We start from the raw sequence: 23844 nt of genomic DNA, 5'->3' as shown, positions 1-23844 counted from the left end.
AAAACCCAAAGCTAAAATAATTATATTTGCTGTGATCAGGGCTGGCTCATCTGTGAATTCCAGCTAAGGTAATTGCCTCAGGGAGCAGATTGCCAAATCACCCACCCTGCTTATGCCCAATCTCGTCTGATGTCAGAAGCTAAGCAGGGTCAGGCCTGGTTAGTACTTGGATGGGAGACTGCCTGGGAATACCGGGTGCTGTAGGCTTATACCATAGTCTTTTGAGACTGAAGGTTGCCAACCATCTGCTCATTTGCTCCTCCTCCTATTACTCTCTGGACTGGAAAGGAAAGAGGGGGTAGCGTAGGAGAGGAGTGTGGTGGGCTAGCTAGAGCATCTGGTGCACTCCCAAGTTCCAGGTGCAATCCCCGGTATCTCAAGACAGGTTTGGGAACTATTTTGGCCTGTGACCCTGGAGTGCAGATGCTGCTAATGTAAACACTGAACAGGCCAGATGATTATCTTAGCATTAGACAGCTTCCTTAGTATGTTAGTACCAATTAACCTTTAAAAGTTATGTGCTCATCACAATTCGCATCATATCTAACAGGGGCCCACAGCACTCATGTTAGCACATCGCACCAGGGATGCCTCATTGTGCTTCAGGGAGGGGAAAAAAACACACTTTTCCTAAGTACAAAGTATATAGCAATTACAGCACTAGGAAGCAGCAATACTCTTGCCACAAAAATGCAAATACAGTGTAACATGTCTGAGCAAAGCTGTGTACAGTACCTAATTAGTAACGTGCGCATTTATTGTAGTACAAACTGAAAATCTGGAAAGGCCTGTTAATGAAGCACATTTGACATTCAGAAGTGATCGAGAGTCAGATGCGAGCAGTGAGGTAACCAAGTTCAGGAATGACACTCCATGATTTGGTGGGGCAGGAAATCCCAAGAAGACTCAGGGGCTCCCAGCATGTCTCCGCACTGAGTAAATGGCCAAGAAAATGGAAAATGAGAGTCAGTTCCAGTAAGCATGACATGATACACATTGGGCCATACAGGCTAGGAAAAAGATCTTGGGGTTCGGTAAACTGCTCATGTGCAAGGATCACTTGGAGAAGGTGATCTTGTGCTGGAAATCAGCCACCAGGGAAAAGGTGAAGCACTCAGTCCCCACTCTTGGTCCTTTGTTCAGACTTGCAAACTCCCCTTTTGGGGAGAGTTTGCTCTCGGTTTTTTTTACAAAAGTAAAGAATGATGGAACTTAAATCTTGTTTGTTGTCACCCCCCCCCCCCAAAAAAAAAAAAAAAAAAAACACACAACACCCTATGCCACAGCAGTGAAAAGGGAAATTCAGTGTTAGGGATTATTAAGAAACTGGCCAGTAGTGTACTCAGTGAATTTTGTGTGTGTGTGTGGGGGGGGGGGGGGAGAGTTTGACCCTTCCATTCCCAGAGGGAGCCCTAACAGCAGACACCCAAGAGTTGGGACGCTGCCCTAATTTATTTATTTCAGCATAAATTTTCATAGAGTAGAGCTCACTTCACCAAATGCATGCAAAACAAGGAGTTGGACAGAGCAAGTTCTCTTGAGGAAAGGCTAAACTTTCAGGATTTTATTTAGTTGTGTTTTTTTTTTTTTAGTGGGGGAAAGACTGATGGAGTTGCTCTCACCCCCCACCCTAATTGGACAAAGAGGCACTTTTTAGAATCGGGGTGTTCTTACATTTAGCAGGCTGGGGGAGCAACCAGATGGGGTGATTTCTCATAGCATTGTCTCCAGTGGCTGTTTGCTGGTATATCTTTTACATCTTTTTAGATTATGAGCCCTTTGGGAATGGGGGAGTGTCTGGACAGGGAGGGGGGTGGACAGGAAGTGGAACGGGGCAGTTTCTGTCTACACTCCTGTGCGCCAGTATCCTATGCTTCTTCCCTCTCCCTTACCCTCTTTGGTTCTGTGCCAGCAAACTAGCTAGTGCAGATCTAGGGGGACCCACTGGGGTAGCGGAGACTTACCTAAGATAAGGGAATGAAATTTCGGTAACCTTGAGGAGACCTCCAAACTGTTCCCCCATCCCACTGGGTGCAGCGCACAGTCCATTGGCAAGGCTGCGTTGGCATTTAGTGAGTCACTCAATGGTTATGTAAGTCAAGCCTGCCTGATTTGTGATTCTTGTTCTTGTTGGCATCCTTCAGTCTCGGAAGACTATGGTGTCACGCTCTGAATGGTGGTTCTGGAACAGAGTGTCCTCTCCAGTGTGCGAAGCCTGGGTAAAGTAGGTATGGAGGATAGGCTGTTACCCATGCAGCAAATCCCCCCTCTCCACGTCGCTGAAATGGTCCAATGGAAAGGCAGAGGCCAATACGGTTGGTTCCAGCGGCGTTGCAGGAGTGGCCAGAACGTGACTGTGTTCAGCCATGAACTGCCTCAGGGACTCCGGCTCCGGATTTTGCCTCGAGGTTGACTCCTGAAGCCTTTTCCATAACTGGATGTAGCCACAAGGCAGTGGAGGTTTGGGATCAGAGTTTTCCTTCTCTCAGGTGAGCTGCCTTCCCAGGCTGACGAGTCCCATCTACCCGGTGATTTGTGATTCACCCAACAGAAATTGGGCCCATGAGCCATGTAGTGTGGCCCAGATGGTTTTTGAGACTCTCATACACACATACCTGCTTGCAGTTCTAAATAGCCAAAATGGAAGACTTTTAAACCTCTGGTTGGCTACCATATGTCTCTAGTGGGCTGCTTAGGTAGTCCTACATGTATGCTGTAGGACTCACTAAGCAGCCCACTGGACACATGGTAGCCAACCAAGGGTTTGAAAGCCTTCTGTTTTGGCTATTTAGAACTGCAAGCAGGTTTGCTGTCCTACAGGTCTGCTGTAGGCTGTGAGAGCTAAATGGAACCTACATATTGGAAGCTGAGTAGTAAGAAGCTGGGGACAAGCATGTCATTTGCCTGCTTTCGAGCTTGCTAGAGGCCACTGTGGGTGATGGAATGCTGAGCTAGATGGGATCTTGTTCAGATCCAGCAAAGCCATTCATAGATGCCAATAGAATCAGGTGGCTCCTGAACACAAGCCAAGCCACACACAGTGCAAGGAAAGGACAACACACACAAGCACTTCATAAGTGCTTCTCAGCCCCAAATGTGACAATTTGGGAAGGGGCTGCACCCCCCCCCCCATTGTAAGAACAGTTGTTTCACACGCAGAAAGTCCCAGGTTCACTCTAGGTAGAGCTGGAAAGATCCTTGCCTGAAACCCTGGCAAACTGCAGCCAGTCAATGAGGACAATGTTGAGTTAGACGGTAGACATGCTGAGTTATATTGACTCAGTGGATGTCAGTTCCCTTGCTCCACTCAAGCAAGACTTGAGCCCAGGGAAAAGTTAGGAAAGGGCAACGTGAATCAGATTGTCCTAAATAGCTGAGGTTCTTGACAGCACGAGTGGGTGATTAACGTGTGCCAGGAAACCAAGTCCAGATCAAATTGGAAACAGAAATTCAAAGATGCACAAACAAATGTGGGTCTCTCCCTGTTTCCAGCAAGGAATTGGAAAGCGTGGTGGTTTCTTTATTGAAAGCAACACACACAACCTCCCACCCCTTCCTTCCTAGGGATTAAAATGCGCTGCATTGTCAAGGTCTTGTATGTGGTCGAACCAGCCAAGCGACAGCTTCCGATGTTGAGAAATGATGGGATGGATGATGAATCACGGTGAGGAGAAGAGGGGCTTGGGTGTTCAGAAAATCCCTCCCTTGCAGTGGTTGTGGGGGATCTGCACAGGCTACATGTGAAATAGGATTGCAGCTATTCACATACAGTCTACACGTACAGCTGAGATTCACAATGGCTTAGTCCCAGAACTAAGTCCCAGAACTATCAGTGCCTGGGATGAGCCCTGCATTGGTGTGGATAAAGAAGGGAAGTGATACACTATGCTCCTGAACTGATTTCAGCTGTCATGGTCCTCCTCAAGGAACTCTGGAAAGCCTAGTTCACTGGCAAGGCTGCATTGGAGGTGCTATTTAGTTGGGACTGAGCAAAATTGCTACTGTGAGGCATGCAGTGTGACCTGGAAGGCATTTGACACACTCTCTCTCTCACGCACCTGTTTGAAGTTCTAGGTAGCCAAAATGGGAGGCTTTTACAATTTTGAAGAATTCTTTGAAGAATTCTTTTATGCTACCACACTCCTCCAGCTGATAAGCACAGACGTGGGGAACCGATAAGGGATTTGAGGACCACCTCCTCCTATATGAGACACCCATCCCCTGAGCTCACCTATGGTGGCCTTCTTGCACGTACCACCAGTAGCTGAGGTGAGGCTGATGGCAAGGAGAGTGAGGGCCTTGTCTGTGGTGGCACCATACTCACTAAATTTCCTCCTACTTGAACTAAGAACTCCACTCTCCCTGATTATCTGCCAGCATGGGCTAAAATCCTTTTATTTTAATCTGACATTCTCCCTTTAATTTTGTAGCTCACTTTCTCCTTGTTTCGTCCTTTAGTGCTGCTCTTGTTTTAATTGCATTTTACACTAGATTTATTGACTGTGTTTTTAATTAATTAATTTTTGTGTATTTATACCGCCCTTCCTCTAAGGACGTCAGGGTAGTGTACGTGGTTCCTTCCCTCCTTGTGTGTTCACAACAACCCTGTGAAGTAGGTGAGGCTGAGAGAGTGACTGGCCCAAGGTCACCCAGGAAGCTTCACGCCTAAGCAGAGATTTGAACCATGATCTTCCAGGTCTAATGCCCATGCCACTATACCGCCCTGGCTCTCAGGATGTCTCGAAGACATCCTGTTTCTGACATCTCCTCTACCATAATTCTCTCCTCCACACCTCCTTTTCTGCTTGGTCCCTTTCTCTTTTGACCTGAAGGTGGGAGGAGAAGAGACTGGTGCATAGATAAGGAGGAGGGGAGAAACCGCCATGTTTGCACCCCCTTATCGTTTTCCAATTTAAAGAGCAGGATGAGGAGGAAGAGGAGCAGTTGAGATGAGTGGGTGGTGAGCACCCCTCACTAAACTGCTGCCTGAGTTGTCCTTAGAGTCCTGAGGGTCCTCAGCTGGCCCCTGTCACCACCCCACCCCCTGCCAGTCTTCTTGCTGCCCAGCCTCTCATCCTTGTCACAGACCAAAGGCAATCAGCCATTTTTCACACTCTTCCTCCTTGGCATTTGGATCATGGTGGGCTGGCTTTTTGCCCTCCCTGAGGGCTTTGGTTTTTTGTCCTGAAGCTGACTCAGTCAGTGGTGTAGAATGAAAGACTGTGGGGCAGACCATGGTGAAAAATGCCTCCCCCGCCCCCAGTTGGGCCCTATACAGTGCAGCTAGTCTGAGGTTTCAGCCTATCAGCCTATGGTTCCCCACCATGCAGCAATGGGGAAATTTCAGCTTCTCAGTGGCTGCAACATCCCAGAGATTTCCCCTTTTGGTGGCCTGGGTTTACAGCACTGTTGATGCCCGTCAGCCCAGTGTTGGGGCTCGCCACCCTGGAGTTTCAGTTTGCCCTCGTCATCTCACCCTTCTGCTGGCTACAGAACGTTCAGTCCTACCCTTAAAAGGCAAGCTGGGGACGTTGCAAGCCCTGCTTTCACTTCCCCAAGACGTGAGAACTTTCTTGGTCAACCTTGCAGAAATTCACCACTGCCTCTTGTCACCAGAACTTCCTTCTCTCTTCCAGCACTCCTCCCACCTCCCAGCCCCAATTGAATGTTTAAATTCACAAATGTGCAATCTGGTCCTGGGTAGATTTAGTGACCAGGAAATGTCAGTACATTCAGTGCGGTTTCCTTAAGAACGTAAGAACAGCCCCACTGGATCAGGCCATAGGTCCAGGTCCAGGATTGCAGAAAGGAACGTCAGCTTTATCCCCTGATGCCACTTCGCCCCCTGACTCTCATTTGCTAATGTCTTGGCTCACACAATCAAATGTGTTGAAGGGATGGCACTGGGGAGGAGGGGGTTAAAAATAATGCAGCAAAAATATTTCTTATGGCCAAAAGGAAAGTAGACATGGGGAAAACCGCAGAATTTCTTCTTTCAAAACTCTTATCTTCTTCCCTCAAACTGTTGACCGTAAGCTGATCACACTGCCCATTAAACTTTACCAAAGGAGAAGCAAACATCACACCCCAACCATCAGGAAGGTGTGTATTCCGCAGTTTCATTGAACCAGTGCAGAAACTGGATCTAAAGCACAGAATTTCACATTTGGAGAATGGCAGCTTCCCCCCAGGGGGGAGGGGCACGCAGGAAAAGTCAAGTTTCTAGACCTTATGATTTGATTTATTTTTTTCATTACATCACCATGCTTCAGCAATCTGTTCCCTGAAATGATGATGATGATGCACAATCATTTAAAACAGAAAATAATCTTTTGAAGTCATATAAAATAAACAGCAACGCAACAGCAGGGGGTTGCAAACACAGGCTTATAAATCTGTGCCTGGTAGCAGTGGTGTAGCTAGAGGGGGTGCAAAGCACTAAATTTGCAGGGAACCTCACTGCGGCGTGCAAGTGCCCCTGCTCCTTCGGAGCCATTCCCAGCGGTAGGAGCCAAACAAAGGCGAATGCTAGAGAAGACCCAGAGAAGAGGCGAATGCAAAGAACATGCACTAAGGATTTTTGGAACACACAGGATTGCTTAGTAGACACTGACAACCTGTGCACTCTTGGCAGGCAATTTTATTCTCCAGACCAGTGGTTCTCACGCTTGTAGCACCAGGACCCACTTTTTAGAATGAGAATCTGTCAGGACCCACCGGAAGTGGTGTCATGACCGGAAGTGACATCATCAAGCAGGAACATTTTTAACAATCCTAGACTGCAATCTTACCCACACTTACCCAGGAGTCAATCCCATTGACTATAATTGTTAAAAGAATATAATAATAACAATACAGGTATTTCTATACCGCCTTTCTTGGTCCTCAGATTTCTCCTTAGACTTTATTCAAGGCGGTTTACATAGGCAGGCAATTTAAATCCCCGTATATATTTATATACATAGTAGCTTGTTAAAAGTACAGGTCTGTAACATTTTCCCAAATGCAGTCACCTACCATGGTAGCATCAAGTCTAATATATTAAAATTAAAATATGGAAATAAATGGGGACCCACCTGAAATGGGCTAGCGACCCACCTAGTGGGTCCCGACCCACAGTTTGAGAAACACTGTCATAGAGGATGCACTGCAACTCAGTAGGGAAGGGAGCACTGCTAATTCAATTGGAAATGTACAGGCCAGCTTGGGCATCTAACAATTGCCCCTGCACTATTTTCCTGATCTCAATGCTCCCCCTCCCCACTTCAATTTGCTCTCCATGGGAAAAGTATAGAGAACCATCTCTTATCTCTATTTCCGTGATTTCATCTGGTGTGCTGTGGCTCATGGATGTGCCATGAATGATCCTCAGGTGTGCCACAGGGGTTTGAGGAGATTAATGTTTTAGTAGTACCTCTGGGGATGTGAGCCCCCTGCCAGCAGCACGGTGTGCCTTGTCAATTGTCAAAAAAAACTGCTGGTGTGCCCTGAAAATTTTAGCACCTCTTCAGTGTGCTACAAGGTTGAAAATTGTAACCTGGGAATACCGGGTGCTGTAGGTATAAGCCTACAGCACCCAGTATTCCCAGGCGGTCTCCCATCCAAGTACTAACCAGGCCTGACCCTGCTTAGCTTCAGTGATCAGACAAGATTGGGCATGTGCAGGGTAACAGTTACCAGTGCTGTATCTTTTTCCTCCCTCTTTGTGCAGCCAAGAGAAGCCAGAGGGTGATTTGGGGTGGGGGGAGGAAAGTTGAAAGGGTTAAACACTGCTTACCCTTATTTTTCTTCACTGACCAAAGTAGCAGCTTCTTTCATGGCTGCATTTTGTAAAGAGAGAAAGGAGGAAGGAACAGGGCATGAGATCAGCCCAGATCTCCTGGCATAAAATGCTTTTGCCGTAGAGGTAACTGGGTAACTTGCCCAGTAGAAAGGGCTTCACGCATACAGAGAGCTCATGCTAAAGGCGGCATAAGGCATGGAATCATGGATAAAGGGCAAGGCAGGGTTTTCCAAAAGATTTCCTCAATAAGCAGTTAGTCCTTTATGCTCCTGGAAAGCATATAAATAGCCCTGTCATAAAATGGCATGAAAGGCACTGCCCGTGGTCATTAAAAGTAAAACCGGTGAGAGCTGGGGTCATATAATGGGTTGAGCAACCCAGCCATGAGTCATTATTTCCCTAGTTCAAGTGTCACCTCCACAGCAAACTCACTAGGTCACTACCAGGTCCTGGTGTAAAGCCCTACCCTGCCCCCCTCACTGATTGGGGCAGTGGGAATGAGCGGTCAGGGGGTCAGGCTGTCCTGGAGTGCCCTGACACGAGTGCGGGCCCTTAGCCAGTTCCTGACTTAGATGACTTTGGACGCCACCCTGCCCTCGGTGGCCTTATGTGGGCCACTCCCTCTCAGCTGCAATGTGGGGATTATGAGACTTACTCATCATACAGAGTTGTGTTAAGGATTGCATTAAGAGAATACATGTAAAAAACTCTGCCCATGCAAAAGCACCATACAGAGGGTTCTTACTAAAGTGAGCATTAATTTTTAAAGCAGATGTTGATTAACATGTGGAAGATCTTCCAGGGGACTGATGAAGTTGCTTCAGGGGCTGGATCTGGCCCATGGCCTCCATATCAAATCAGAGAGTTGGAGGGTCCTTCAAGGCCATCTAGTCTATCTCCTGCTTGATTCAGGAAAATCCTCTCTGGAGCCTAAAGTGAGGCACTAAAGGTTCTTCCTCTGTTTGAAGAACCCCAGTGAGGGAACTGTTACCCTGCACAAGCCTGATCTTGTCTGATCTTGGAAGCTAAGCAGGGTCAGGCCTGGTTAGTACTTGGATGGGAGACCGCTTGGGAATACCAGGTGCTGTAGGCTTCTACCATAGTCTTTCAAGACTGAAGGTTGCCAACCAGTGAGGAAGAACCCACCACTTCAGGAATCAGTTCCATTGTGAACCAACTTTGGTTGTTAAGAAATTTTTCCTGATGTTCGTTTGAGATCTCCGCTCCTCCAGTTTAAGCTCAGTAGATCTCATTCTATTCTTTGGGACAGCAGAGAACAAATTTTTGCCGTCTTGCATGTGACAGCCCTCCAGGTATTTGAGAACTGCCATGTCATTTCCCCTCCTCCAGGCTTCTCTTCCCCAGACTAAACATACCGAATTCCTTCAGCCTTTCCTCATAGGCAGATCCACAGTTGGTCATCTCTTACAGCAGTGATTTTCAACCAGTGTGCCACAGCACATTGATGTGCCCCAATGGTCTGCAAATGTGCTGCAGGAGTTTGGGGGGAGGGTCATATTATTAGTAGGGCCATAGGGGGATGTGAACCTCCTACAGGCAGTGCAGTGTGCCTTGTCAATTGTCAATTAACCAATGGTGTGCCTTGACAATGCCTTGTCCGTGTACCTTGAGATGGAAAAGGTTGAAAATCGCTGACTTACAGGATACAAACATGCCTCTCTTGTCAGGTCACTGATGGAGAAAATGGGATGAAGGATAGCATGAATGGTTGTCATAGTTGCTAGGAAACAGAGGCTGTGTTTGTCAACAAAACTGTACACTCACTCAAGAAACATTAGTGGCGCAATAAGAGAGTTCTGGCTTAAGATACATACTGGCCCTGCAAATGATTGCAGCAGGATCTGAAGTTCAGGAAATTGGTTTACCCACAGATCTGATTTTTTTTTTTTTTTAAAGCAACCACACAACAATGACTATCTCGGATTATGACCTCACAGTTGTTATCTTGGCACGCACAGAGCAGTGACTTCCTTCTTCAAATTTCTCCTCTGCGCATACGCACTGGGAGGCAGTCATAGGCAAGCCACTCTCTCTAAGCCTCAACAATCGCATCTGCAATATGGGGATAATAATATTGGCTCACCTTACAGCAGTGATTTTCAGCCTTCTTCATCTCACAACACATTGATAATGCATTGAAATTGTCAAGGCACACCAGCAGTTTTTTGACAATTGACAAGGCATACCACACTGTTCAGAGTAGGGGGGGGGCAGCTCACAATCTCCAATGGCCTACTAATAAATGACCCCTCCCCAAACTCCCAAAGAACACCTGAGGATCATTCGAGGCACACTGGTGGAAAATCGCTACCTTACAGGGTCGTTGTAAGAAGCAGGGCCTATGTGAGGAATTTTGTCAGGGGGTACAAAGTTTCTTCTGGGCCCCTTCCCGAAGGAGGAGGGGGCAATGGGGACAAGCAGAATGGGGGGGGAATAAGGCAGGGAAAGGGTGCTGACAGCCACAATAGTGTTTGGAGCTCAGTTCTACTAGGCTTCTTGATGCAAAGCCCAGGTCTATCTGATCATGCAGCGCTGGCAGCTAGATAAGTGATATGGAAAACCAAACACACTCCTAACTCTCTAAAATCTTTGAAATGAGCATCATTATGTTTAGGCTCACATTCGAATGGACCAAAATGAACTTCTGTAGCAGCAGCAACCCAGCACCTGGTCACTGAGCTTTTATACACTCCTTCATGGTTATGGGATCCACAAGCCAAAGAGCTACTATAGCAGGCAGTTTCTTCTCAGATTTGACACTGTGGAGCATGGATGCATTCCTGAGCCCAGTGTGCATGGCTTGCAGCAGCAGGTAACACTGTACGCACATGGTTGTGCCTGACTGTGAGTTCAGGTGAGACAGGAAAATGTCAGATCCCAGGAACTTTCTGGGCCGCCTCCTTTGGCTCCTGGGCCCTGGGAGACTATCGTCTCTGGGAAGGAGCCGGCGGGAGGTATGAGGGGACCCCAAGAGGACAAGTAATATGGGACAATGGAGGGGAGGAGACGATAGGTGGGAGGTGCCGTGGTCTATGGTAAGATTGATAAATCTGTATGTCCTTTTTGCGCTGGCTATCCAAAGGGGCAAAGAAAAGGAGAAAAAGTCCACCAACACACAGGGATGGGTCCACTTTGTGGTCTCCAGAGTATATGGTGTCACGGCTTACGAAAGGGTGAGAACCGGTAGAGACAGGTGGAAAAAATGGTGGGAGTGGTTAGATGGGGTGAATCCACCTATAATGTGATGTATCTGTGTTCTAGTTAAACAGCTGATGTAATGTGACTGTAGTTGAAAATGTAAAATGTGATTTCTTTTCTTTGTATTATTTATTGCAGTATGAAACTTTTTAAAAAAAAATAAATCTATATTTCCCCCAAAAATCTATATTTCCACCTTTCTGACCCTGGGCCCAGGTACAAATTATCCCCTTTACCCCCCTCTCCTAGAAAGGAGCCCTGGAAAGGAGCACATTAAGATCATGCACATGATCTTTGCACACAGAAGGTGTCCCCCCCCCCCCACACACACACTTAAATTATATATACTTATTTTGGAAATGGGAGCAAGTGGGAAGACCCACTCCATCCCCTGGTCTAGTCTCCACAATGATCTTTTCAAAAGGGGAGAGGGGGCAGATATTGTTACAGCAATCAGAGGAACAATCAGCAATACTCAGGTCAGAGGAGAGAGTGAGGCTAACTCTCACTCTCACGGCTGCAGGCTGCAGAAGTCCAGGGGTACATGTAGGGCATCCCATCTGTTTGTCTCTCCTCCCAACCAACCACCTGTCGCTTCACCCGGCCCTACAAGTTGAGTGCTTTCTGCACAACTTGGGAGGCTGACTGGATGATGCAATATTGGCAGCCATAACAACTGAGTCACTTGAGCGGCTTTCAGGCTAGTCTTTTACTCCAGAACTGACATACTTTACTTCATGGGATAGTTCTGGAGAACGGCAATGACGTTACTGCGAAACCCTGCATTCCAGGGTTTTCCCCTGCAGACCACCCACAAGCTCTGGATTGTGGAAATTCTTCTGAATTAGGGCTGCGTTGAAAAGCCTCAGTGATTGGTGGAAGGGGAGAACCCCCCCCCCCCCCGCAGACTATTTTCCCCTCTTGCTTTACCTTTGGCTCCTGTGCTGTTCCCAACAATATTCCTCCTGGTAATTGCTGGTGATCACCATTTTTTTTAAACCCTAAACCAAGAGTACTTCACCAGCATTCTGTCTCGCACAGGGGTGTCCAAAGTTTTTGGCTGGAGGGCAACATCATCTCTCTGACACTGTGTCAGAGGCCGGGGAAAAAAATTAATTTACATTTAAAATTTGAATAAATTTGCATAAGTTTACATAAATGAATATATTAAAGATGAATTTATGTGAATGAAATAAGGCCTTGCACAAAGCAAGGCTGGCCTTTCCTTTGCTCCCTATGCTGCATCATAGACATGAAACAGCAGGCAGTGGAGGGAGCCCTCATCCCACAGCTCACGCGAGAGGTCAAACAGTCGCCCTCACACTGAGAGCAGTTGCATCGGGCCAGTGCAGGCTCCAACAAATCTCCAGAGGGCCAGAGGCTCATTGGAGACTGGGAGCTCCCTGAAAGCCACATTGAGAAGCCTTGAGGGCCACATGTGGCCCCAGGGCCGGGGTTTGGGCACCCTTGGTCTAGCATCATAGTGAGGGTACTTGTGGATATTTTTTAAAAAGAAGCTGCTGGGAGGTGTGCCAGGAAGTTTTTCTGGTTTCCCCTTGAACATCCCCAAAATGATTTCGTCCCCCAACTTTGTCACTTGAGAACGGGATGGAAAAATGCAGGGGGAAGGAGAAGAGATTCTGCTCAGCCGCACTCCCACACTATTGCAGCACCGCTCTTGCATGGCAAAGTCACTCAGACCTGATCACGGTGACTCATGCAAGGGAGGGCACCAGGATGCAGGTCTCTTGTTGTCTTATGTGCTCCGGGAGGCATCTGGTGGACCACTGTGAGATACAGGAAGCTGAACTAAATGGGCTTTCGGCTTGATCCAGCAGGGCTCTTATGTTCTTATGCCCTAGTCACATCTAGATTAGATGAGATGCTCTACGTGCGGCAAACTCTGAAGGCAGTTCAGAAACAGCAACTAGTTGCACTCAGTGGCGTCACTAGGGTTCGTGTCACTTGATGCAGGATGCCAGCACATCACCCCCCATGCAGTGGGCGGGACAACACCCCAGGTGGTGGGCATTGTGATGTACCATCACTCCGTCCCCTCTGGTGTTTTGGCTGTACCTTTTGATACAGCAAAGATAGAACACATTCTGCATGAAATTACGCATTGATTGATATATAACATACTGGGATTTTTCCTCCAAACTGTGATTTTAGCGACAGCAACTGTTACCATGCACATGCCTGATCTCATCTGATCTCGGAAGCTAAGCAGGGTCAGGCCTGGTTAGTACTTGGATGGGAGACTGCCTGGGAATACCGGGTGCTGTAGGCTTATACCATAGTCTTTCGAGACTGAAGGTTGCCAGCCAGGTCACTAGTGGTGTCACCTCCTCCCAGGGTGTCAACTTACTAACACCTTATTGCAGCAGTCCTCAAACTTTTAGCACTGGGACCCACTTTTTAGAATGACAATCTGTCCAAGACCCAACAGAAGTGATGTCATGGTGGAAGTGACATCATCAGGCAAATTAAAATAAATAAGCATAAATAATTAAAGTAAAACAAATAATTAAATAAGCAGAAGCCAGCCCTGTTCCACCAAGTGAATTTCCTCTGTAGTCTGCCTGCAGTAACATCCCCCCTCCAAAATCTGTAAGGTTTTCAGCCCTACCTAATGCCCAGTTCAATTTAAGAACTTCTGTTTAAACCAGATCACTGTCAGGATCCACCTGGCTTTGCAAGTCTCAAAAAAGTTCACCTTATCATCAGCTGAAGCCTCTGTTTTGATCCTTTTTAGTGGGGGGGGGGGGGGAGGTTGCCTTTGGAGCATTTGTTGAGCTCCAGTTCTGTCAGATCAGGACCATTCTGGTGGCTTCACATTCCCCTTTGCCTGACCTGAACACCAGCCAAGGCACGCTTGCTTACTCACGAGTAAACACGACCGTGCGACTTAGTTTCGCTTTTCCAAAGGGCTCAATACATTCTTCTGCTTGGTGGGAGGGACTTCCTTCTCAGGTGTTTTTGGGGGCTGCATTCATTGGATCAGGACCATTCTGGTGTCATTGAATTCCTCTCAGCCTGCCCTTTCTGAAGGACTAAGGCACATTCGCCTACTCATGGGTAAACGCGCGATACTACTCAGTTTCTCTTTCCATAGGGCTTCATGCATTTTTTTGTTCTCCAGTTTTTTTGGCCATAACATTCGATAGAAAGGAGATATTTCACTCTGGTTTTTTTGCATTGCATTCTGCTGGAAATTCCACATCCAACAGTATATAACATGATAGTATTACTCCTAACCACTGCAATTTTAGCATGTCACCCCCCCAGTGTGCGTCACCCCCCCGTGCACGTCACCCAATGCGGCCTGGACTACCCGCACCCCCTTGTGACGCCACTAGTTACACTGGCATGCTTGTTCATTTCCAGGCTGAATTCACAGTGGTTTTATGTTTTTACATTGATAGCCACCTTGAGTCCCCTTTGGTGTGGGAGAAAGGTTGGATAAAATACAATAAATAAATAAGGGGTGATACCCACCCTGGGTGTCAAATGTCCTAGCTATGCCACTGCTCACACCTCTGTATATAAGTGTCCTGCAATGCAGTCTTTTCCCCCACATGACCAGCTGACCTACAACTTTTGCTCAGTGCAGTCAATTTGCGCATGGCCCTCTGTGCGTGCAAACTGTCTGACGTGTACGAGCTTGACCTTGTCCTTACAAGAAGCCTGTGTGGTGAGTGTTATCATCATCCCAGTATTGCGGCTGGGGAGCTGAGCGGGAGTGGCTTGCCTGAGGCCACCTAGTGAGAGTTCATGGCAGAGTCAAGCTGGGGAAGTCCTGACTCATGCGCAGCTAGATTCTTAATGCCATCTGAACATTTGGATTTCATTGTTGTGCAAGTTTGTGTAAGTTTGCAAACAAAACCGAAAGGAAGCTAACACACTTTTTTGCTTGGGATCGCTGTGGTTGGTGTAATAATGAAGTGTTCATTTTTGCCTTTGCCATGGGCTTGGGCATTGTGGGATTGTGCAGACGAATGTATGCCCTAAACATCAATAGACCCAGAGTAGGCTGAAGCATATCTAGGACTGAGCCGATGCACAGGGTTTTACAGCAATGGGACACAGTTTTGCTGTCATAAAATGGCTCCTCCGTCGATAGCCATTTTAGGAGCACTGCCACGCGAGGTGGCAGCATTCTCAGTCTGTTGATGGAGCTGCCTACACCTGCTGGAGCAGGTAAGGCAACAGTGGGGGCAGGGACAGGGCCACAGGACAAAGAGTGGGGCATAACAAGGGGTGGGAAGGCTGTGGAAGGTTCTGGCAGTGATGGTGCATGGTGGATCCTATCCCCTCCAGCAGCAGGCTTTCTGTTTCCTTTCTCTCCTTGGACTTGGTCGGAGGAGACCCATTGCAAAGTGAGAGGCTTACGCAGGAGCAAGGGGATTGAAATCCCTTTTCCCTGCTGAAGCTTCCCAATCCCCCCCGTGGGGGGGGAGGATTGAGCTGTCAATCATTTATTTTTTATGTCTGCACTAGGAAGGGACCTGGCAGGACAAAGTTCCAAACAACACAGTCCTGGAACATGCTGGAATCCTTAGCATGTATGCACTGCTGAAACAGAGAAGCCTGCGTTGGCTCGGCCATGTTGTGAGAATGGATGATGGCCGGATCCCAAAGGATCTCCTCTATGGAGAACTTGTGCAAGGAAAGCACCTACAGGTAGACCACAGCTGCAATACAAGGACATCTGCAAGAGGGATCTGAAGGCCTTAGGAGTGGACCTCAACAAGTGGGAAACCCTGGCCTCTGAGCGGTCCGCTTGGAGGCAGGCTGTGCAGCATGGCCTTTCCCAGTTTGAAGAGACACTTGGCCAACAGTCTGAGGCTAAGAGGCAAAGAAGGAAGGCCCATAGCCAGGGAGACAGACCAGGGACAGACTGCACTTGCTCTCAGTGTGGAAGGGACTGTCACTCCCAAATTGGCCTTTTCAGCCACACTAGAACAATGGTAGCTGTTCCAGAACCACCATTCAGAGCGGGATACCATAGTCTTTAGAGACTGAAGGTTGCCAACAACTAGGAAGGGACCTTCAATCACCTTTGTTATTCAGATAATTTAAATGCTAGTTATTATCACGCTTTCCACCCTCAGGGAAAAGGTTTTCCCTTTCTCCATGAATCACAACTGCAGTTGGCAAGCCTCCTCTTGAAAAAAGCATTCCTTGTGCCCTCCAACAAAGGAAGGAAGGCTTTTTCTGAGATTACACCATCCTTGGCACATATATGCATCATCTAAAAAAAGTACACATCTTGCTTCAGAACCATTCTTTTACAATATAATAGATGAATGGACTAAAACTCATCCAATTATTTGCATAAGATTTGTTTTTGGTTCTTTTAATGGAGGACATCACCCTAATTAGCAGTTATGGCTCATAGCCCTTGATAGACCTGCCCTCTGTGAAACTACTTAATCATTTTTTAGTACTGGACTACTGCAACTTTGTAGGTAAAAAATTGTCTATTTGCATTTTCATGTGAATGATGATGTGTGCATTCATTGAAAAAGCGAACATGGGGAAGGGCCCATTCAAAAGTAGACCCACCAAGTAGACATGATATATGATGTTGTATGGACACTAAATATAACTTGTGCGTAACTTCATGCATATAAATCGACAATCATGTATTATGCTGTATGTATACACACTTTTCTCTCGATACCGAGCTAAACAAACGCATCGGTAAAGCAGCTACCACGTTTTCCAGACTCACAAAGAGAGTCTGGTCCAACAAGAAGCTGACGGAACATACCAAGATCCAGGTCTACAGAGCTTGCGTCCTGAGTACACTTCTGTACTGCAGCAAGTCATGGACTCTTCGCTCACAATAGGAGAGGAAACTGAACGCTTTCAACATGCGCCTCCAACGCATTCTCGGCATCACCTGGCAGGACAAAGTTCCAAACAACACAGTCCTGAATCGAGCTGGAATCCCTAGCATGTATGCACTGCTGAAACAGAGACTCCTGCGTTGGCTCGGTCATGTCGTGAGAATGGATGATGGCCGGATCCCAAAGGATCTCCTCTATGGAGAACTCGTGCAAGGAAAGCGCTCTACAGGTAGACCACAGCTGCAATACAAGGACATCTGCAAGAGGGATCTGAAGGCCTTAGGAGTGGACCTCAACAAGTGGGAAACCCTGGCCTCTGAGTGGCCCGCTTGGAGGCAGGCTGTGCAGCATGGCCTTTCCCAGTTTGAAGAGACACTTGGCCAAAAGTCTGAGGCAAAGAGGCAAAGAAGGAAGGCCCATAGTCAGGGAGACAGACTAGGGACAGACTGCACTTGCTCCCGGTGTGGAAGGGATTGTCACTCCCGAATTGGCCTTTTCAGCCACACTAGACGCTGTTCCAGAACCACCATTCAGAGCGCAATACCATAGTTTTTCGAGACTGAAGGTTGCCAACATGATACACACTGAACACACAGCATAATCCGAGGCATGTCTACACAGATGTAAGACCCATTGTGTTCAATGGCACTTACTCCCAGGAAAGTGTGTATTGGATTGTGTGCTAAGTAAGGCTACAAGAGAAATCTCTACTCCTGATACAGCCCAGTGGCATTCCCAGAGGTGGGGCACAGTGCTAAATTTTGCAGGGCATCTCCACACTGTGTGCAAACTGCCCATCCCCTCACCATTGGAGCATTTCCAGGTGGCCATGTTGAGCCCAGGTGGCTAAGTAACCTCAGTGGGTGTTTGAAATGGGGAACAGCTGGAATGGCTCCAATGGCAAGAGGGGCAGCTTGCATGCTACTTTGAGAAGCCCTGATACAGTTTAGGATGGGACAAATCAGGGCATGGGCTGGCTGGGATGCTGAAAGCCAGCTGAGCCCATGGCTAAGAGACCTTGGTGGGTGCTTGAAACAGGGAAGAATTTCAGATCTTACCTCTTTCGACACCCAACTGAACATATTCTCAGCCTTGGCTTTGACATCACAAAGGGAAACTTGAAGTTCTATCAAGGAAATAAGCCAGGCTCCAGTTTAAACAATGAGCAATGCTAGAGTTTCCCTTAGGGTAAGCTGTACTGGTGAAATAGGAAGTGCCTTCCCAGGAAAGCTCAGGACAATGTACCTTGGAGCCAGCCTGCAGAAGCACATTATGTTGAAGAACATTTAGTTTCCTTTCCTTTCATTTAGTTTCCTTTCCTTTCCTTTCATGACTCAGGCATGAGGGAATGCAGCCCTGAATGCATTTTTGACTGCAGAGTGTTCATGTAACATCACCAATCACCCACCCATCGCTCAGCCTTGGTGAGGCATCTCCTCCAATCCCTTCACTCTCCTTCCATATTTAGTATGAACACCGTTCTCACCTTGAAAGCTCTCCCTGGCCTTGATTCACTGTATCTTGCAGGTCTTCTTTCCACCCATGACTTTTCCTCTTTGGACGCTACCACCCTCAGCAGCCAGAAGAACTCCTGCTCTCTGCCTCCATCCGTTCACCCTTGCTGCCATCCGATGTTGGCAGCCAGAAATAGGGTTTTCTTGGCAGTGGCACCTGTTCTACATAATTCCCTCCACTCCACTCCACCCTCCCTCCAGTTGCAGAAGGAGTTTAGAATGGCTCCTTCATTAGAAGCCTTCTGGCAAGGCCTGAAGATCTTACTTCAAAAAGGCTTCAGAACACAGCAAGGGTTTTTAAGGGTATGCTCACTGGTGCAGACTGGTGCTTGTTGATTTTTCTTTATTATTATTATTATTATTATTATTATTATTATTATTATTATTATTTTGTGCTGTTGGTTGGCTTTTAATATGGTTTTGATGTATTTTATAGTTTTAAGTATTTTAATGTATACTGTATGCATTTTTAATGTGAGCCACCTTGGGTGACCTTTGGGGGAAAAGGCAGGGTAAAAATTGAGTAAATAACTAGGTATGATAGGGATCTCCCGCTTGCCTCAAATCCCTCCTCAGACCCTTTTCTGCAAAGTTTTTGACTTAACCCCTTTGTCTTCATTCCCATCAGTAAGCAACTTTGAAGTATGATTTCAGTACTTTGAAGTACTGAAGTGCAGGAGGCTCACTTTTATCCCTTTTTGCTCTTGCCATCTCCATTGGTTAGTTTAGAAAGTAGATTCCTTGGGGGCAGAGACCTGCTTCATTTTTGCTTATAGAATTCTGTAAAGCATCACATACAGAGATGGTGCTGTAGTCAAAACAATACAAGATGGTAATTTGTTTTGTAATTTAATTTGTAAAGCTGCAAACTGTCTTATATGATTCAGACTACAGTACAAGCTTTCCTAAACATGCATGATTTCCTAAGCTAATGGGCTTGGCAAATGTCTTTCTCATCAACAGCTTCCAGATCTTTCTGTTTTTTTATTTATTTAAAAACTATTTACTGTATATTTTGCTTTCCTCCTCAACACATTTCAAGGTTGCTCCAATCCAGTCCACGCTCATCTGGAAGTAAACCCCAGTGATTATAGTCGGTCTTATTTTGAGTAGACATGCATAGGATTGCGCTCAGAAATAATCATAACAAGAAATCTCACCATTTCAAATATAGGCTGGAGAGTCAGGGATTGAACCAGGGACCTTCTGCATGCCGCTATGAGCCCCCCCCATAAAGATGGTGGGGTTTACAGCAGCTTGGAAACCATCTCTCTCTCTCTCTCTCTCTCTCTCTCTCTCTCTCTCTCTCTCTCTCTCGTCAGTTGTGTGGAGGTTGCATATTGCAAGGCTGGGAAAATTCATGAAAGCCAAGTCAATCTGGGGAGATGGTGCATTGCAGTGACTCAGGATATCACCCAAAGAATTCCTTTTTTTAGTTAAAAAAACAACAACAACAAAGCAAATGCCCTCCAGAAAAGAGACACCCAGTTGCTACACAGAGAAACCTTTTTTATCCTTATTTGATTCTTGCGATCAGATTTGTTCATGTGCACCATTACTTCCTGTTCCCACCTCCATGCAAACCGGGTGCATTTATTCCATGAATGGGTGAAGGCTTCACAGGAGCCATTACTTCCTGTTACCACCTCCATGCAAACTTCCTGTTCCCACCTCCATGCAAACCGGGTGCATTTATTCCATGAATGGGTGAAGGCTTCACAGGAGATGGGCGTGGGTGAAGGCTTCACAGGATGGGTGAAGGCTTCACAGGAGATGGGCGTGTAAATGAAGGCTTGTCATGTCTTCATGTCTAGATACCCTAAGGGCAGTACACTATACAGAACTCTGCCTGAGTCCTTGTTAATGGGGACAATAAATCTAATTTAGCAGATGAGGCAAGGATGCAGGTGGGGAGAGGTCAGGACTCAGGAGTTCCATGTGATAAGGAAGGGCCATAAGGAGCCTATTCACACATATAATACAATTTCACTCCGCAGCATTCATCCTCCCACATCACCCCTTCCCCTGTACCTGTTCCTGCTCCACAGTTTCCCCCTATGGGATCACTCGGCTCTCCTGCTCCCCAGTGCTGAGGCTCCTCCACTGCACTCCCATCAGCCCAAACCCAGTAACTCCATAAGCCATGGCGGTGCAACCCCAACCAGGTCTTCACCCCCTGCGGGAGTGCAACCCTTCCGGCTAGGAGCTGGCCTCTGTTCTGGCAGGCAGCCGCAGCTTCAAACCAGGTGAGTTTCTCCCGTACAATGATGGGGCTTTGATCCCACAGGGGAACAACTGAGGGAAGACAGAGAGGGAAAAGGTATAAGACACACGCTTGTAACCTGTCATGGACATTTCCTCCATAAATCTGTCCAATCCCTTTTAAAGGCCTCTAGGCCAGGTGACATCACAACATCCTGTGGCAAGGAATTCCACAGATTAATTACATGCTGGTTAAATAATATTCCCCTTTGTTTGTTCTGACTCTCCCACCACCTTAGTTTTAGTGTTGCAAAGGATGCTGGGATGCAGTGCCCCTCTTGAATTGTGCATGCCTGGCCCTTAGTCTGTATGAATGGCTTGCCTGGGGGTACAGAGTTGACTCACCTTCTTACCTCAACATGATATGTGCTAATTAACAAGTGGCACAGTCTGCTGGAGTAGTTCTCATGCAAAAACCTCAGGGAAACTGGAAGTGAAAACCAAAAAATGCCTGCTAAAAAGCTGTAGCAGGCATTCTGTGGTCTGACCTTTCTTCTGAGGTGTGGGGAGGTTGTATGTGTGGGGAGGTAGGCTTGCTGATGCATGCATGTGCCACCATGTAATCAAGTACAGTATATTTCTCTCTGGCACTCTCATGCTATACATGTGCAAATGAATGCAGAGGCAATCATCCATCAAAACACTTACTGTGAATTAGCTATGGCCACAAGTCTATGCGCACTTACCTGGAAGTAAGTTCCACTGAGAGCAAGGGTAGTGTAGTGGTTTGGGAGGTAGACTTAGACCTGGAAGATCCAGGTTTGAATCCCCCCTCAGCCACGAAGCTTCCTGGGTGACCTTGGGCCAGTCACTTTCTCTCAGCCTCACCTACCCCACAGGGTTGTTGTGAGGACAAAAGGAGGGGAGCAGCTGTGTACACCACCCTGAGCTCTTTGGAGGAATGGCATAAAAATGTGAATGAATGAATAAATAAATAAACTCCTGAGAAAGCACGCACAGGATTGCACTACAAGGTTACTGTAATGAGGTGATGGCGCTAGTCAAACCAGTCTGCTCTCTTCTCTGCAGCCCCTAATGGCACCCTAGGTTTGCCAATGGCTGCCTGTTAAGGGATCATCCCCAGGCCTGCAGGTAATTTGCAGGTTGGATAGTATCAGGCCCTGAAGCCTTGGCTGGCTGCGCACAGCATCATGGGAAGAGATGATGCAACATCTGGTGATGCATACCAGGTGACTGTCACCAGGTATGTCACCCCATGTGCCATCAGAGTGACTAAGCACTTTCTAGTTCACTCTGATTGGCTGTGGCAAGTATATACTCCAGCCAGGGCAAGCCGGGTTGTGGGAGATGCAGAGTGGAGTTTGTGCCGAAGGCTACGTCAGTGTGATCCATGAATTGTGTGCTATCTGGACTGTTGCTGTATATATTGTACATAGTAAAGAGATGTTTGGTGGAGGACTTCTGCCGTGTGTCGTCTTTGTTCCCGGGAGTGCCTACGCTTTGGCCTTGAGAGATAGGTGGAGAGTGCAGCCGGACAGCTGCTTGCTGCGGAAACTATACCCAGACCGTAACACTGCCTCACTTTGCCTCCTGGCTGCCCCACCTGGAGCATTTTAAAGACGGCCACGGAATGACTCAGAGGCACAAGACGTCAGAAATCTTTCTTTAAGCATTCAGGTAGTGCGCTATAGTAGATAGGGCTGCCTCTGGAAAAGAGGAAGCAGAGATGTCCCGTGGATGCATCACACCTGCTGCAGCCCTTACCTTGTAAAGCTTGCATTCCAGAAGTTCAGCGGTGACGTAATGATGTAATCATGTCACGCCTGACCTTCTGCCCTATCACATTGCTTTTAATGTGATAAGTCGTCTCTCTGGGCTTTGTGTTTTCACCAGTGAGTGGCAAAAACATGATTGTCGGTGAGAGTGTGAGGGCCCAATCCTATCCAACTTTCTGGCACCAGTGCAACTGCAATGCAGCCCCAAGGTAAGGGAACAAATGTTCTCAGACCTTGAGGGGGCCTCTGTGACTGCCTCCTCACCACAGGATGCAGCGCATACCCCATTGGTACTGGAAAATTGGATAGGATGAGTCAGCACCACTGTAGTGATACCACTGCGAGGAGGAATACGTGGGTGAGCGACGACACCCAGAAAAGTGTCAAACTACGTATTACACGAAGGACATTCTTGACCCAGATGTCCTTGGTTGTCATTTCAAAAGCAGCTGGGCAGCCTGATCCAGATTGGGACTGTGGCAGGGGAACGGGTTTTAAGCCCGCCCCCGCCCCCGCCCCCGCCACACTGCCGTTCTAATCTGGATCTGCCTCTACCTAAAATGGCTGCTTAGTCCAGGGAGGAAAGCCAGGTCAGAACTTCCTTTCTCATACTGTAGTAGTGATCAGGACCCTTCCCATGACTGTCACGCAGAGAATAAAGATCAAGCCTGGAGCACCAAGCACAATGTTCATGAAATGTGCTGGAGAAGCACCAGTGAAACATTCCATAGGATGAACCTGTGGTTACTCCAGTCCCATCTGCCATCGGCTTTACCTGTCATTGGTAGGGTCTGTGGCATGCTGGAGATGTGCTGGTTGCTTTGAAAGCCTGTAGAGGTCACGTGGGCATCCTCCTGGGTCAGTGGAAGGGAGGAGGGTATGTGGGCACTGCTGGGCTGCTCAGGTTCGCTACCTGCCAAAGAGGAAAGATACACACTGAGCATTCTTTCCTTTTTCCAGCCTCTCCTCCAAGGTGTGGAAAGAGAGGAGGATAAGCCAGCTGCAATATTCTATCTGGCTGAGGCTTCTGGCTTTGAAACAGAACAGTATAGGTACTGGTTGTTCCAGTTTTGGAGGGGGCAAAAATCCTGCAAGAGCCCCCAATGGTTCACTCCTCCATGCTCTGCAAAGTCCATGCCAGCTACCCTCCCACAGTGTCAGGGAACCTGGGCAAGAGACAGGTGGCAGTTCCATCAGTAGCAAAGAAGGGCCCTCATGTGTTCACTGCCGCTTCTCACTGAACTTTCCCAGCAGATCACTATTAATGGGGCCTGGCCAGGGAAGTTGACAAGCAACAGTTACAAGCAGTGGCATGAAGGAGGTTCACACTTGCTGCTGCAGCCTTCTCACCTACACCTTCTGGCAGGTGAAATGGACAATGATGGGGATACAGCGGCAGCTGTAGGCCGCTCTCTTTCTTCCCTCAGGTCTGTGGTACTGTTTCTAGTTACTGTGGGACTCCAGTGCTGCCAGGG

General features: G+C 47.5%; 1 protein-coding gene and 1 pseudogene across 1 annotated transcript in view; one reads left to right on the top strand and one right to left on the bottom strand.

The window, feature by feature from the left end:
- The first annotated feature begins 13172 nt into the window (after positions 1 to 13172).
- Positions 13173 to 13292, top strand: LOC136642468 (5S ribosomal RNA; annotated as a pseudogene).
- A 1807-nt stretch (positions 13293 to 15099) lies between these two features.
- Positions 15100 to 23844, bottom strand: part of LOC136639084 (uncharacterized) — a 31450-nt gene continuing 22705 nt past the window's right edge. The window contains exons 7-9 of the mRNA XM_066613108.1: positions 23145 to 23282; positions 20534 to 20666; positions 15100 to 15190 (exon numbers count right to left, since the gene is read on the bottom strand). Of these exons, the coding sequence (XP_066469205.1) occupies positions 15100 to 15190; positions 20534 to 20666; positions 23145 to 23282 (362 nt within the window). The remainder of the gene's footprint in view (positions 15191 to 20533; positions 20667 to 23144; positions 23283 to 23844) is intronic.

This window comes from Tiliqua scincoides, chromosome 2, assembly GCF_035046505.1.
Source record: "Tiliqua scincoides isolate rTilSci1 chromosome 2, rTilSci1.hap2, whole genome shotgun sequence".
Lineage (NCBI taxonomy): Eukaryota > Metazoa > Chordata > Lepidosauria > Squamata > Scincidae > Tiliqua > Tiliqua scincoides.
The sequence above is the reverse complement of the archived record's forward strand: the minus strand, read 5'-3'. Positions and strand labels throughout refer to the sequence as shown.